Below are 16,020 nucleotides of genomic sequence, written 5' to 3'. Positions count from 1 at the left end.
GATTCAGGTACACATCTTTGGAATCCTAAGTTCATGATGACGTGTCCTCACATCATGAGTCACCGATACCAGTTTATCCCAAGGAGCCATGCACGCCTGAACTGTCCTTACAGGTGTCTATCCATCAGACAGTGCCTCGCGGTAAAATGAGTGAGCTGGGCAGGAAGGCAGAAGGATGACTGTGAAAGGAGAACTGGCTGCAGGAGTGTTCGTAGGTGGACCAGTCTTAGGACGCAGCACATGTGGAATTTGGGGATCTGGACATTGATTCTCTTAAAACTACCCATAGACTCTGTCGAAAGTCCTCATGTACCCCCAGAGGGATACATGCCACAGTTTGAAGACACCGATCTATGCCATGGTGGACACAAAATATTGTTCATGGGCTGTGGAGTCAGTTGATGTTTGTGTGGTTAATTTGGGGGCATTTCTAGGAAGAGAGAAGGGGCAGCCCAGACTCCCAAGACAGGCCTGTTCCCTCTGCCCACAGACCACCATGCCGGGGCCTCCAGGCCTTCTCCTCCATGGGACATGCTGGACAAACAAGGGGCCAGTGTCTGCATCCCCTTTGTCCGGAGCCGGCAGAGTTGGTCTTCACGCCACTGCCTCCAGTGTAATGTCAGTGAAGAACGGGCACAGACGTGAAAACCATAGGGACTTACTTTTGGTGCCATTTGTTAAGTACTTTCAGGCGCTGAACCGAAAATGTTCTTCCATTCCGTGTAACTCTCCCCACTTTCAGGGGAGATCGGGGCTGCACAGGGTTAATCAACTTAACCAGACTGGACCCAGGAAAGCCTGAGGGAACACTCACTCTTTTGACCATCCCACATGACCACTTCCTGCCAGCCCACCACTCTCCTACGAAGCTCTTCTGGCTACGTCAGCGAGGAGAAAAGTCAGGCGTGGAGGTTTTGTAAATGCAGCTGTTTTTCAATGATACGTCTAGCTAATTACCTGAAGAGTCTTTGAGATTCCAGTAAATTCATCCACCAAGGGGTAGAAAGTCCCTCCTCACATCTGACCACAGGAATCCATCAGGCAGGCTCCAATGATAAAGAATACTTTTCCTTCACCCCCTTTATTCTCCTTTCAGCTTCTTAATCCCTCCTCTTCTTGCCCAGGTCCCTCAGGCCCTTCGAGTTCCTTCTACCCACTACCTCAGGGAAGTTGAATGCAGAACCCAGTGGAACCATGGGGCCCTCTCAGGCTGCAGGCAGGGCTTTGTGGGAAGGAAGGAGCCAGGTTCTTTTGCTTTCCAGGTTCCTTTGGGGTTTCCCCTCAAAAACCACCTGCCTCTGAGAACATCTCAAGGGATTATTTTCCCAAGGGGCGCTTTGTACGCTTCATTGTATTGGGTAACTTTCTCTCCCTCCCCTGTTAAGTGTTTTATAAGGGCAGTAGCAGGGCTCCTGGTGTGCACTCTTGAGCATGAGGTGTTTACAGCTGGCTGTGGTCTGCTTTTAGCTCGCACCAGGTGTTCATGGATTAGCTAACAAATGGACACCCTATTGAGTATTCTCCTGACTTAAAAGCAGAAGAATGGACCTTTTCCCCTCAGGGGAGCCATTCTGTATTACCATAAAATTATTAACATCACTATAATAAAAGTATGGACCACATAGGTGGAAATCAGAGCAGGGCAATTAGAAGCTGAGTAACAAAATGAATGTAGTCCATCTTTCCTGAGTGAAGTTTTTGGCTATTTGTATTCATAGAGTAATTTCCATTACAGTGATGACAAGTTTTCTTAGTTAAATTGTAGGATAAGTAGTCAAGATATGGTATAGCTAATAAGTGTGCGCGATGTTGGTCAAAGTAGGTGGAGGTGGTAACTAAAATGGCATTCTGGTGGGCAAATGGCCTTTAAAAGTATACCCAAGGCTTCTTTTTCTGTATTTTGAACTGGTTGGTCTTTTCTTCTGTCTTGAGAGGATCCAGAAATGCTTTTTTAAAACAACAAAACACTGGTGTTTCTACAACGCAAATACTTTTCAAATAAACCCATGTCATGTTTTATTGCCAGCAAACCACTGGTCATGGAGAGAATGCCCTGGTAGCTCTGGCAGTGGTCACAGTGACTTCGTAAATTGCCTCAGCTGGTGATTGTTCATGGGAGAATAGATGCTGTGGACCCCTCTTGAAGTTAACCCAAGTCCACTCTGACCAGGATGGTCTATCTAATGCTAGATGAATACTCTGTCCAAAATAGGAAAGTAAGGGTGGTCGTCACGTGACGTGAGATGCCTCAGCATTCCAGTACTTAGAGACCCATGGGTGCTTTATTTTAAGTAGTTCAAATAAGTGGCAAAGTCAACACTTTTAAATAGTAGCAGATGACAGAACTTTGAATTTCTCAGGGAACTGCAACACTCTCCTGAACCAACACCACACGTTTCAGAGGTCGCTGAAGGTCAAATAAAAAACAAGCGTCAACGGCCCCCAAGACAAGCTGTGGGGCTCTTACAGTGCATTTGGTAGCAGTTGCCGTGGATGATTCCAGCCTTAGAGTCCTAAGACCAAGCAGCAAAACCAGAAATGAATAAAACAGAGATTTTGAGAAAATGGCAATTTTGCCATTTGGGTGAGGGAGACTGCAGGATTATAGCATGTTGGTGTCTGTGTCCTCTCAGAGGCCACTGGCTCCTTCTCTACCTTTACAGATGGAGACTGGGGTGTAAGGATACCTCCCACTAGAACCTGGGTACTTTGACACACAAGTATAGGGCCCTTTCTACACATCTCTTCACCTCTCCTAAATAGGACATAGGAAGATGACTTGATGAGTTGAGAGGCACTTGGTTATTTCAGGTGTAACCAAGACGTTGAACCAAGAGGCAAACGGAAAAGGTTGAGAACTGCTAGAACCTAAAATACCTCTTATGGGGTCTCCTGGGGCCCCTGATGGTGGCGGTTAGCAGAATGCTGCTGGGGCATCAGCAGAGGCAGTCCTCTCCCTGACGGGGGTGACACCAAGATTTAGACTGTCCGCATCTTAGGGCATTAGCACTGGGGAAGGCCCCCGAGAGGGGCTAGCCGACCTCAGAAGCGTTCAGTGACTAGTCCAAGGTCACAGGCTGGGCAGGGACTGACCCCGGACTGGAATCCCAGGCTCTGTCCTCTCCAGCTCTGCAGTGAGACTTTATCATTTGGTGCCAGAGTGAGTTTGAGGAGCTTCCGGAGACGGGGCCTCTCTGTCTGAATCTGCCACCGCCCTTGGCTGCCGGTTTTCCGGTTTTAACTGGGAAATTGCCAGTTCTGCCTTAGGGTGATACGCAAGACCCAGGATGTGGGAGAGATGCCCCTGAACGGCATGCTTTTCCCTTTCTGGAGACGATTTACTGTATTCTGTGGTCCATGGCAGCCTAACTTTAGAATCTACTTAATGTACCTCAGTTCATGCTGAACTTTCCAGTAGAAAGTGTGTTTCTCACTTCCTGTTCTGAATGTGGTAAATGCTTGCAGGTGAAATCAGCATATCTTGCACTCTTTCCAGAGTAAGTTACCACACACCCGAGACTAGACAAGCTTCACCGTCGTGGAATTTTTACTTAAAAACAGATAGGCAGCTTGGAGCCCTAGAACAAGTCTGAGCTTTGAAACCAAAACCAGATGAGTCTACATTTATGAGCCACGTGGCCTTGGGCAGATAGATATTTACCTTCTCTGAGCCTCAGTTTCCTGATCTGTAAAGTAGGGATAAATATGCGACCCCGACTTAAGCCTTGCAGGGATGTTGTCAGGGTTGAAATTCATGCTGGGTGGCATCCATCCCACCTTTACACTGGTCATACTAAGTACATCAAGGAAGCTGTCATTTCAAATAGAGGATGACGCATTTTTTTTGTAATGTGAGGAATTTTAAAGGTAAGACTGCATCATGTAGTTCTCATAATACTGCAGTATTAGTGAAAGAAAATCATGTTTGTACATTATTGAAAAGCAAAAACAGCATTCTAAAGAATGACATTAGTTGGGAATTTTCTTGAGAGGTTACATAAATCTTAGGCTGATCTTTCCATGTAAACCTGCATGTGTATATGTGTATATACACATATATGTTTGTATATATGTGTGTGTGTATACACACACACACAGAACTTCTCTTTTTTATATACTTGGTCTACAGAGCAATCTGTACTTTACCTGGGGTACAGGTAGGCAACGAATATCAGATTAAATGTCCTCCCCCCCGGCGGGGCGGGTTTCACGGGCCTCCTTTTGCAGATAGCCTTTCAGGAGAGGCCCCGCAGGCACAGCATCTCTGGCCTCGCACCCAGGGTCCAGCCCACCCCAGAACTGGGCACCACCTGGAGTGAGGGCACCCGGGCGCTGATTGAAGATGTGCCTCTCGCCTGTGTGGCCTTGACCTAGGCAGTAGGTCACCCCTGCGGACCTCAGCGTATTAACCCTTGCCCTTCCAGTACACAGAAGCTGGATGCTTTTCGCTGAAGTACAGAGGTGGGCCCTCCCCAGAGCGAGAAACACCTGGGCCTTCTCTCCAGAGCCTCTGCATGCTTGAGGCTAGTTCTGGCCTGGAAGACGGCTCCTGTAGGAGAGGCCCACTGTGGGTGCGAGGGTCCAGCCCTCTCCTTCCTGGGCCCCTCAGGGCCCACCCCACTCCGGGTAAGGGGTCACCTCCTCACTGCTTTCTACACAACCTTGCGCTGCCTCCCTCATGGGCCCACGGGTCCAAGACAGGCTGAAAACCGGCTGAGACACCCAGCCAGGCCGGGTGAGGAGGGGGACAACCCAATACGAGTATAAAGTGACCCCTTTGATTAAAATATAATTAACCTGAAAATATATATATATATAATTAACCTGTACTCTTTTGAAGAGAAATCTAACATTTAAAAGAATACTTTGGGGCTTCCCTGGTGGCGCAGTGGTTGAGAGTCTGCCTGCCAATGCAGGGGACACGGGTTCCAGTCCTGGTCTGGGAAGATCCCACATGCCGCGGAGCGGCTGGGCCCGTGAGCCACGACTGCTGAGCCTGTGCGTCTGGAGCCCGTGCTCCGCAACGGGAGAGGCCGCGACGGTGAGAGGCCCGCGCACCGCGATGAAGAGTGGACCCCGCTCGCTGGAACTGGAGAAGGCCCTCGCACAGAAACGAAGACCCAACACACCCAAAAATTAATTAATTAATTAATTAAAAGGAAAGGAGGGGGGAAATTGATAAATGAAGATTAGTGTTACTATACGTATACAAATACATATTAGAAAATAAAATAAAAAAGAAAGAATACTTTGTCCACTAAATGCCAGCTTAGCCAAGATAATGTTTTGAATTTTGTGCTTCTTAGTTCAGCTATTACAAGGAGTACTCCGAGGTCTCACCACTGTTCCTACAAAAACTCAATTAACTTTACCAGATAGTCAATATCCCAGGCCTTTGTTCCTGAGGTAATGTTACTGTTTTCCCACAATCGAGGGGGGCAAAGCCTCTGCAGTGAATGGTTTGGTTTGTTCCCAGAGTCTGGCCCGGTACAAGGTTTCATTTGTTTAAATAACATTGTTTATACAAAGGACACATCAAAGTTAAAATATTTTAAATAGAATAATGCCAAAATATTTAGTTGCACCCTGAAGGATGACTTAAATGCATCTGAGCGTTTTGATTTTTCGAAAACTTTAGCTTTTACATGTCCATGTTTTCCCAGATCTAGCCTCCAAGTGGGTCTGGGAAATGGGCAAGTGTTTGACTTACTTTTTAAAAACGATGCTCCTCTTTTGTGCTTTGCACGTATTTTACTATCAAAGCTCATACTAATGAGGGCCATTTGTGTAGCTGACATGCTGCCAAGCCCTTTATAGGATAAAGAAAGTGATACGCCATTAAGTCTTAATTTGGGGAACTAATCCAAACCCAACCCCTTTGCTGCCCCTGGCTCAGTGAATTCCAGGAACATGGAGGCGGCTGGGGGCTTCTTGGTCCCCCAGGGAGTTTACTTGCCTGAGCCAGGTGTGAGGCCTCTGCAGAGACCCTAAAGATTGGCTCAGTGGGGGCATGGCTCACAATGCCCCCGCCAAATGCCTAGTGTTGATAACTTGAGGTCTCTTTAGAAATGAACTCAGTCAGCAGCAAAAGGCCTGGGATTAGGAATTCAGTTGGAAGAGACAGGCCAATTTGCTCTATGGTTTGGAAAATATAATGTTGCCCTTTTCTAGTTTCCAAAATTCATATCCATGTAAAACTTTCAGCATAAATATTTATTTTTTCGTCTACTGTTCAAGGGGAAGAAAGGGGACAGGGGGGAATCCCTTCAGTTCAATAAGAATCACCTATGTCCTGAACCTGAGGCTTAAATAAACATTTCCACCTTAACGACAAGGCATGAGGGAGATGTCCCATCAAAAGCAGTTCTCATTAGCTACACTCTTTTTATTTTTTATTTTTATTTTTGGCTGCATTGGGTCTTCGTTGCCGCGCGGGGGCTTTCTCTAGTACGGCGAGCGGGGGCTACCCTTCGTTGCGGTGCGCAGGCTTCTCATTGCGGTGCCTTCTCTTTGTTGCGGAGCACGGGCTCTAGGCGCACGGGCTTCAGTAGTTGTAGCACGCAGGCTCAGTAGTTGTGGCTCGCGGGCTCTAGAGCGCAGGCTCAGTAGTTGTGGCGCACGGGCTTAGTTACTCCGCGGCATGTAGGGATCTTCTGGGACCAGGGCTCGAACCCGTGTCCCCTGCATTGGCAGGCGGATTCTTAACCACTGCGCCACCAGGCAAGCCCCTACAGTGTATAGTTTAACACATCAAACACAGATTGACTGCTTCCCAGGTGCCTGGAAGCCTTTTAATTCAGGCTTAATGATCCATTCACCACCTCACCCAAAAGCATAAGTGGTTGGTGCATTCACACTGCTACACGCATCACCCCAAAAACGCCAAGCAGAAATTAAAATAAAGAAAAAGGAACTAAACGTTCTCATAATAAAGGGTAAGTATGTCCCAAACATTATTGAGGACTGCTTATACTAAAAATTTATTTGCTAGTTATCTGAAATTCAAATTTAACTAGGTATTCTGTATTTTATCTGGCAAGCAAAGCCAGTGGACAGAGTCATGTGGTCAAAATGTCTTAAAAAGGAGGGACAACATTTTTCCAGAACTTTGAAAGTGTCAGGCAATAAATAAGAACATTATAAATGCTGATTCAAATCATCATTATAACCCTAGTAATATAAAATTATGTAATTTATCATGTTATATAAATTAATGAGTCTCTATAAACCAGTGTAAGTTGAACTTTTGTAAGTCAAATGTTTTCCCATTCGTTTATGTTAAACTTTTAGTAATATTTCATCCTCATTTCTGATTAATCCTCAGTTGATTCTCAATCAGTTTTAACTTCCATGTTCCCAGGTTCTTAAGTTAATGATCTATTCAGGAGTTCTTGAAAAGAGCCAGGGACCCCATCATGTGGATCCTTTTGTAAAACAAAGAGTCTCTAGAAATTTGAAGACTTTTTTTTCCTGTATTTTGACTAATCACCCCTAAGATACCAGGTTTAGAAGTTCAGACTTCTATTCAAGCATGGGTTTTTGAAACTGAGCACACCTAATTTCCTCTTTTATAGCTTATTATTGAAAAAAAAGTCACAAATAGCATAAGCAACTCATTTTCCGAAATAAGTAGTTCATGTCTTTAACGCAGAGTGCTTTAAAAAAATTTTCAGGGAATTTCCTGGCGGTCCAGTGGCACTTTCACTGCTGTGGCCTGGGTTCAATCCCTGGTCTGGGAACTAAGAATCCTGCAAGCCGTGTGGTGTGGCCAAAAAAAAAAAAAACAATTTATTTTTTTAACATCTTTATTGGAGTATAATTGCTTTACAATGGTGTGTTAATTTCTGCTTTATAACAAAGTGAATCAGCTATACATATACATATATCCCCATATCTCCTCCCTCTTGCGTCTCCCTCCCACCCTCCCTATCCCACCCCTCTAGGTGGTCACAAAGCACAGAGCTGATCTCCCTGTGCTATGCGGCTGCTTCCCACTTGCTATCTACTTTACATTTGGTAGTGTATATATGTCAAAGCTACTCTCTCACTTTGTCCCAGCTTACCCTTTCCCCTCCCCATGTCCTCAAGTCCATTCTCTATGTCTGTGTCTTTATTCCTGTCCTGCCCCTAGGTTCATCGGAACCATTTTTTTTTTTTAGATTCCATATATATATTCCATATATATTTATATTTATATTCCATATATATGTGTTAGCATACGGTATTTGTTTTTCTCTTTCTGACTTACTTCACTCTGTATGACAGACTCTAGGTCCATCCACCTCACTACAAATAACTCAATTTCGTTTCTTTTCATGGCTGAGTAATATTCCATTGTATATATGTGCCACATCTTCTTTATCCATTCAACATTTTTTTTTTTTTTAAGAACAGAGAAGGAAAGGAAGGGAGAGAGGGAGGGAGGAAGGAAGGAAAGGACGAAGGAAGGTGGGGAGGGAGGAAGGGAGGAAGGATGGAAACTTCCTAAGGGAGTCGAGTAGAAGCGGTTCAGAGGAAATGACAAATTCAGGTTCCAGTACTCTCCCACTCTTCCAGTCCTTCTTGAGAAAACGTTACTCCCATGGAGCCAGAACCTTTCTGAATCCTCAGGATGAAGTGGGCTTTGAGAGCTGACACTTTAAAGCTGCCGGAAGCTGGCAAGGCAGTGAGCTTGGTTATTCGCTGCTTACTCGCCCTCAGGAGGGAGATGACGGTGCTGATCGGCGCACTGCAGCTGCCCGCGTGACGGAGGCTGTTTATTTTGGAGCCTTTCATTTCATCATGGTGCGGTTCTCAGCTGACGCCCAAGTGTCCCCTGGATAAATTAAGGACTCTCTCTTTCTCCCCTCATAAAGTGACCTAACTCGTTCAGAAATCATTGTGGGCCTCCAGGGACCAGATCCTATTGTAGGCACCTGGGATCCACTGGCGAGCAAGCCAAGCAAAGGTCCCTGCCTCGTGGAGGTGACATTCGTTCAGAGAAGATAGACAACAAGCAGTCAACATAAGGAAAGTTAGTCAGACAGTGTGTTGGAAGGTAGTGAGTATTATGCTGGGGAGGGAAGAGGGCAGGAGGGTCTGGATTCGGGCTCGGGAGGGATTGCATTTGAAACAGGGAGGTCAAGGTGGGGCTTGGTGGTGGTGACATTTGAGCAAAGACTTGAAGGGGATGTGGGCGTCAGCCACGGGGTACTCTGCAGGAATGGTGTTTCAGGCAGAGAGGGAACAGCCAGCACAAAGGCCCTGAGTCCCTGTTTGTGTTCTGATCTGTGTGGGTCTCAACCACGATGATCTTGCCCCCAGGGGACGTTTGGCAATATCTGGAGACACTTTAGTTCATCACTGCTGGGATGGGGCTGGGGGATACTAATGACATCTCCTGGGTAGAGGCCAGGGATGCAACTAAACATCCTCAAATGCTCCCACAACAAAGAATGTTCCAGCCCAAAATGTCAGTAGTGCTGAGGTTGAGACACCTTGTGTTTGAGGAACAGTGAGGAGGCCAGAGAAGCTGGAGGGGGAGGCAGTAAGGAAGAAAGAAGTTGCATACGAGGTCAGTGGTAACAAAGGCTGGGACAGAGTGGGTGGCCAGGTCAGGGGGGGCCTTGGGCCAGTGTGGACTTTGGCTTTTATGCCAAGGGAAATGGGGAGGCATTGGAGGGCTTGGAGCAGAGGAGGGACATGAGCTGCATTAACAGTTTTAACAGTGTTGCTCTGGCTGCCAGGTGGAAAACAGACTGAAGGAGGGTAAGGCTGGAATGCAGGGGCTCGGGGGCAAGAGGCGATGGGACACAGACCAGTGGAAGCAGCTTCGAGAATTCTGTGCACAGAACGATCCAGTGCCAAACTTTAGATTCTAGATTTAGGGCAACAAGGTGATCTGGAAATTCCACACCATCCCCACTCTTTTCATTACTATATGTCATATGTTTTGCATACACACACACACAGAGATGAGAGAGAAACAGAAATAGATATGGTTAAGTTGCCTTAGCTGGATTATGTTTTACACAACAGGATACCTGATATCTGTTTTAACAATTTGTTCATAACAAAACAATTTGACGTGGGTTAGGCACAGTGTAATCCTTCTCTGCTTTAACATGGGCTTGGCAAAAAAAATTCCCTCTTGCTAACAACTCTTTTGTGGCATATTGTCCTAAGCCACATATAACCCTAAACATACTAAATTACCTGAAAATGGGATGGGGAGCATAAAAGGTTTAGTACCTAATAAATGGGCGTTTGAATTGCTTTCCTCTTTTAAAAATGTATTCAGTTGTTCAAAGTTACTCTTCTCTTACTTGATCAGCCAAAGCAAATGCTTGAAACACAGCAGAAAATGCCAAGAGACTGCAAATTCATGCGTTTGCCCAAAGGTCTCAAACATCGTAGAAGGATGATGTCAATCATTCCTCCACGTGATCTCCCTAAAATGCACATCTCTTGTCCTCTTTGCAACCAAAGCCAGTGGGAGTCGTGTGACAGCCTGCAGCAGAGGCTGGACACCCCCCTCCCACCGTCTGCCCACAAACAGCATCTCAGTCCATGTACTGCTATGACACATTTAAATGTCATCTTCCATGTCCTGGCTATTGTAAATAGAGCTGCAGTGAACATTTTGGTACATGACTCTTTTTGAATTATGGTTTTCTCAGGGTATATGCCCAGTAGTGGGATTGCTGGGTCGTATGGTAGTTCTATTTTTAGTTTTTTAAGGAATCTCCAAGTGTCCATCAACAGATGGATGGATAAAGAAGATGTGGCACATATATACAATGGAATATTACTCAGCCATAAAAAGAAATGAAATTGAGTTATTTGTAGTGAGGTGGATGGACCTAGAGTCTGTCATAGAGTGAAGTAAGTCAGAAAGAGAAAAACAAATACCGTATGCTAACACATATATATGGAATCTAAAAAAAAAAAAAAAAAGTGGTCATGAAGAACCTAGGGGCAAGACGGGAATAAAGATGCAGACCTACTAGAGAATGGACTTGAGGACACGGGGAGGGGGAAGGGTAAGCTGGGACGAAGTGAGAGGGTGGCATGGACATATATACACTACCAAACGTAAAATAGCTAGCTAGTGGGAAGCAGCCACATAGCACAGGGAGATCAGCTCTGTGCTTTGTGACCACCTAGGGTGGAGGGATAGGGAGGGTGGGAGGGAGGGAGACACAAGAGGGAAGAGATATGGGGACATATGTATATGTATAACTGATTTGCTTTGTTGTAGAGCAGAAGCTGACCCACCATTGTGGAGCAATGGTACTCCAATGAAGATGTTAAAAAAAAAAGAAAGAAAGAAAATACATTAACTGTAAATACTCAAAAAAAAAAAAGAAATATAAGGTTAAATAAAATATATGAAAATTTTTTTAAAAAATGTCATCTTACAGTATGACCGTATACTTTTAAAGTCATGCTAATCCAAAGAAGTGGTAAATTAGTCTCTGTGTTAGTGAAAAGTAGGCTTAATGTTTTTTAAGGAAGCTTTAAAATATAGCTGAGCTCAAGAGCTTTTCATGTGATCTATCAAAATGGTTCTCGTCCCACTCAGCTGAGCAGAGGTGTTAAGTCGGGGTGGATTTCAGGGAAGAGCACTCCTCAGTATTCCAGGTGAAAGTAGCAGTGTCTTCCAAGCCCAATCCAAAGTTAATCCTTTTTTCACCCTCTAAGACAGGGTTTCTCAACGTATGCTCCATGGACCACCCCCATCAGAATTTCTCCAGGGCTCGTTAAAAATACAGATTCCTCGGCCCCTCCCCACGCTTCCCTTAAGGGTCGGGCTAGGACTCTGCATCTCCCTGAGCATCCCAGCGTAGTCCCATCCACACTCACATCTGAGAACCACAACTGTAGGTTACGTTATTAGAACGAGAAGGGGCCTCCATCAGCATCAGCACCCTCATACAGACGCGTTAACAAAATGGCAGATGTTATTCAAATGGCAATTCCACTTCTAAGGATTTGTTTTCAGCAAGGAAGCGTGTCACCCCCCCGTGTCAGTCTCCTCTTCCGAGTGAATGCACTTCCTTCCGCGGAGTCTTGGAGGGTACCTTTTGGCCTGTGTCCTCAGGGTCGGGGTGGAGGGGGTGACAGTGGGCCCTGAGCTGGTAGTCTCACCGTGAGGCCGAGCTTGGCCGCCTTCAGGAGAGACTGTGATCTTGGAGCCTCCTCGGAATGGTCGTTGCTGTCGTCTCATGTGACCGTTTCTGTTTTCTTGTTGCACAGCAAATATGCCAGAGGATTATCCTGATCAGTTTGATGATGTCATGGATTTTATACAAGCCACCATTAGAAGACTGAAAAGGTCACCAGAGAAACAAATGGCCGTGCTTCCTCGCAGAGAGCGGCACCGGCAGGCTGCAGCCGCCAGCCCGGAGGGTTCCCGAGGGAAAGGCCGGCGGGGCCAGAGGGGCCGAAATCGGGGGTGCGTCTTAACTGCCGTGCATCTGAATGTCACCGACTTGGGTTTGGGCTACGAAACCAAGGAGGAACTCATTTTCAGGTACTGCAGCGGCTCATGCGATGCAGCCGAGACAATGTATGACAAAATATTAAAAAACTTGTCCAAAAATAGAAGGCTGGTGAGTGACAAAGTCGGGCAGGCGTGTTGCAGACCCCTCGCCTTCGATGACGACCTGTCCTTTTTAGATGATAATCTGGTTTACCATATTCTGAGAAAGCATTCCGCTAAACGCTGTGGATGTATCTGACTCCCGCTCCAGAGACCGCTGTGTATTGCATTCCTGCCACAAAGTGCAAAGAAAGGGACCAAGGTTCCCAGAAGATGTTTGCCCGGAGTGGAAGATAAGGACCAAGGAGGCGAGGAGGAGGAGGCAGGCAGCCGTTGTGGGAGCCTGGTAGAGGGAGATCCAGCTACAGAAAACTGGACGGGAGAGAGAGAAAACAGCTGTCTGCATTCTCCCAGATGGCGGCCAGCGTCACCAGAAGCTCAGGGCCGGTGTCCCTGCTTGGGTGTTGCCATCGTTTCATCCGATACGGTCCACCGTCGCCGGTCACGGGTACAGTTGCGGATGCACTTGAAACCAAACCAGTGTATCTCCTGTGGTTTGTTTTCACATGTCTGGAGACACCAGGGAAATGGTCCTCCTGGTGTCATTCCTTGTCATTACGTTTTACTGCTGAAAGCAAGAAAGGTTTATTTTTCTGTCACTCAGTGGAGACATACACCGGCAAGGAGGAAAAAAAAAAAGCAAAGACACACACGAGAGGTAGTAACCTTTGCTTTTGAAGGTTCAGGCCTGAGGTTTACTCCAGCCAGCGTTTTGGGGAACAGTGGGTGATTGATTTCAAACATGGTGTGTGAGGTGGGAAGAGGTTGGCTAGGAACCAAAAAGGCTGTCCTCATGACTAAAACCAAACCTGAAGGTATTTCCTTTCTGTCCTTGGAAACAGGAAACCAGTTGTGGTTTTCGGCAGCATTCTTGCAGGAGGAGAGCGTTCGGGGAAGGCCCCCAGCTGCACCGGGGTGGGGAGGCCGCCGGGCTCTCGGTTTACAGAGAGACAGATGTTACATACACCCCAGCTCCGTTATGCGTGGTCACCAGTGACCAGAGAAGCTACTCGATGCAATGCATCTGTTTCAGATACAGAAGTATAGAGAAAATATTTATTGAGATTTAAGTTATTGTTATTTATTACCGTTCACTAATGAGTTTCTCTTTTTTCCCTTATTTATTAAAGTTTCTTTTCAAAGGTGCCAAAGTATATGTGCTCGCAAAATGCAAAAGAAGGTGACAAAGGAAATTTTAATTGGGAACAAGGGTCCATGCTTTTCAAAGTATTAAAAAGTTTTTCCGCTAGGCAAAAAATCACTTACTTTACCTTTTTTAAGAAGAGCTCTTGTGTGATTCCCCCAGATCTCAGCGTCTTACCTGTTTTCATATTCTAGAGAAGAAACGTGTCAGACGGAACATTTCTGACCGGCCCCCTTTTCGGGAGCAGTACAGAGACTGGGGCACTCGGCTTCATTTCTTCACGGTCCTGTCTCCCAGCAGACAGGCCGTGTGCTCCATTCCCTGTTGTATTTAAGCTCTCACTCCCCTCCACGTGTATCTGTCTGTCATGTGCATAACCATATATATCAAAGGTTAAAGTCCCCTTAGTAGGTAGTCCTGGATTCAATGCAGACCTCAAAGTAACAATCCTGTCAGGTAGCCAGGGTTCTGCCCTGACTGTGGAGACTCCTCCTCTATCCTTCCATCCACCACCTTCCTGAGAAACGTGCTGGGCCCCAGTGCAGCCAAGGAGTGCTCCAGGCCTTCCGGAAGTGGGGTCAGCCAGTTGCCAAAAAAGCCACCAGTTGCTGCCCCTCCCTCGGGAGAAGGTGCCCCGGAAGGGTAGACAAGCAGGATGGGCCTGGGCCAGCCTCAGCACACACACCCTGCCACCTGGATGCTGAAAGCCCTTGACGGGGTGCAGGTAGAGGGTGAGAGCAACCACCTAAGCGCCCCAGATCATGGATTTGTCTGGCAGCTGACCCATGCTCAACGCACTGAGCCCTACTGTAGAGCTTGTTACACATCTCATAAAAGGGATTTTTATCAGCGAGATCATCTATCACTACCGTAGTGGCTATTAGCCCCAAACTATGACAGATTTAGCCGTTAAATAGCCTACTGGCCTCCCTCAAATAATCATGTTAATTTTACAAAGTAACCAAGCAGCACCTGTTACCAGAAGTTCCCTTCCCCCCCTGCCCCAAAAGACCCCAGCTGCCCATCGTTCTGCCCCCTCTGTCCTTTCTGCTCCCCTTGCACGACTCGGAAATAGAGGAAAAGGGCCTCCCTCTTGTCCTTTCTTGGGGCCCAAGCAGGGACCTTGCTGAGGAGCAGCCTGCTCAAAATAGGGACGGACCCAGCAGACCAGTCATTCACGAAGCACACTCTGATGCAGCCCCAGGATCATCTGTCCGATTCAGAGAGTCCCGGCTGATCTGGTGGCTGGTGTCCCCAGGGGTCAGCCTCAGCCCCAGCTCCCCGTGGAGAGCCTCTGCCCACAGGGGCAGTGGGATTCAACGGGTGCTGACAGCTTGTTCCCAGCATCACCTACACACCATAAGCAGGTTTTAACTGAAGCAAATCGCTCCACCAAATCCACAAAAGGGTAAAGTTTGTGATTTTTCTCTATCATTGTGATTACCATCTGATCCAGTAAGGAGTGCACTTCTTTGGAAGTTTTGACTTCTCTGATCTGTCTCGGTCGTTTGTGTTATACAACCAAAGTTCTCTACAGACTTTATTTTTGTACAATATTATTTTGTAACTTTTTACAAATAAAAACTCATTTCTATTGCTCTCTGTACTTCTGTGCTTCCTCACCTGCCCGGACCATGACTGGCCCAGGCTGGAAGGCCGTGCCCTTCACTACCACTCAGCCTACTGGTTGGTCAGTGGCCTTGTCCATCAACTCTCCACAACCAATCACCACCCAACTGGGGAAGAACTTGCAAAGCTGTTCTTCATTTATTCATTCAACAAATACTTGGGGCGAGCGACACTATGCCAGGCACTGTCCAAGGCACCAAGGATCCAACAGTGGCCAAAACAAACAAACAAACAAAACTCTGCTCAACCCTGTGGAGTTGATATTTTATTTGAGGGGGAGACAGACGATATTCAAAAAAGTAAAAATATGTAGGAATTCAGGTGTTGATAAATGAGTCACCATTTGTAAAGAATACAAACAGGATATCATAATAGTAAATAGCAGGGGCCAGCTCTAACTAGAGGTGACATTGAGGTGGGACTTACGAAATAGATAGGATTGTCCTGGCAAAACCCTGTGGCAGGCAAGCACTTGGACGGCACCACTGCTTTGCACAACCCTGGGTGACGCCGTTCACGTGGGTTCTCCACAGCAAAGTAGCAGAATCCCTGGAATTGTGCAAATGGTGGCCTTGGGCTTAGTTGTTGCTGGCAAGAAAAACTCACTGAAGAGAGGAAATGCCACGGCCCTGGACTGGGGGGGGAGAGCATGCTTCCTCCTCAG

The 16,020-nt window shown here is 46.6% G+C and overlaps 1 protein-coding gene across 4 annotated transcripts in view; it reads left to right on the top strand.

The window, feature by feature from the left end:
* GDNF (glial cell derived neurotrophic factor) overlaps positions 1–15,226 on the top strand; it is a 29,419-nt gene extending 14,193 nt beyond the window's left edge. For all 4 annotated transcript variants that reach the window (XM_068532426.1, XM_068532407.1, XM_068532415.1 and 1 more), the window contains one exon: positions 12,238–15,226. In XM_068532426.1, the coding sequence (XP_068388527.1) occupies positions 12,238–12,722 (485 nt within the window). In that variant the 3' untranslated portion in view covers positions 12,723–15,226. The remainder of the gene's footprint in view (positions 1–12,237) is intronic.
* Positions 15,227–16,020: the final 794 nt, after the last annotated feature.

This window comes from Eschrichtius robustus, chromosome 2, assembly GCF_028021215.1.
Source record: "Eschrichtius robustus isolate mEscRob2 chromosome 2, mEscRob2.pri, whole genome shotgun sequence".
Taxonomy (NCBI): Eukaryota; Metazoa; Chordata; class Mammalia; order Artiodactyla; family Eschrichtiidae; genus Eschrichtius; species Eschrichtius robustus.
This window is presented reverse-complemented; position numbering and strand designations above follow the sequence as displayed.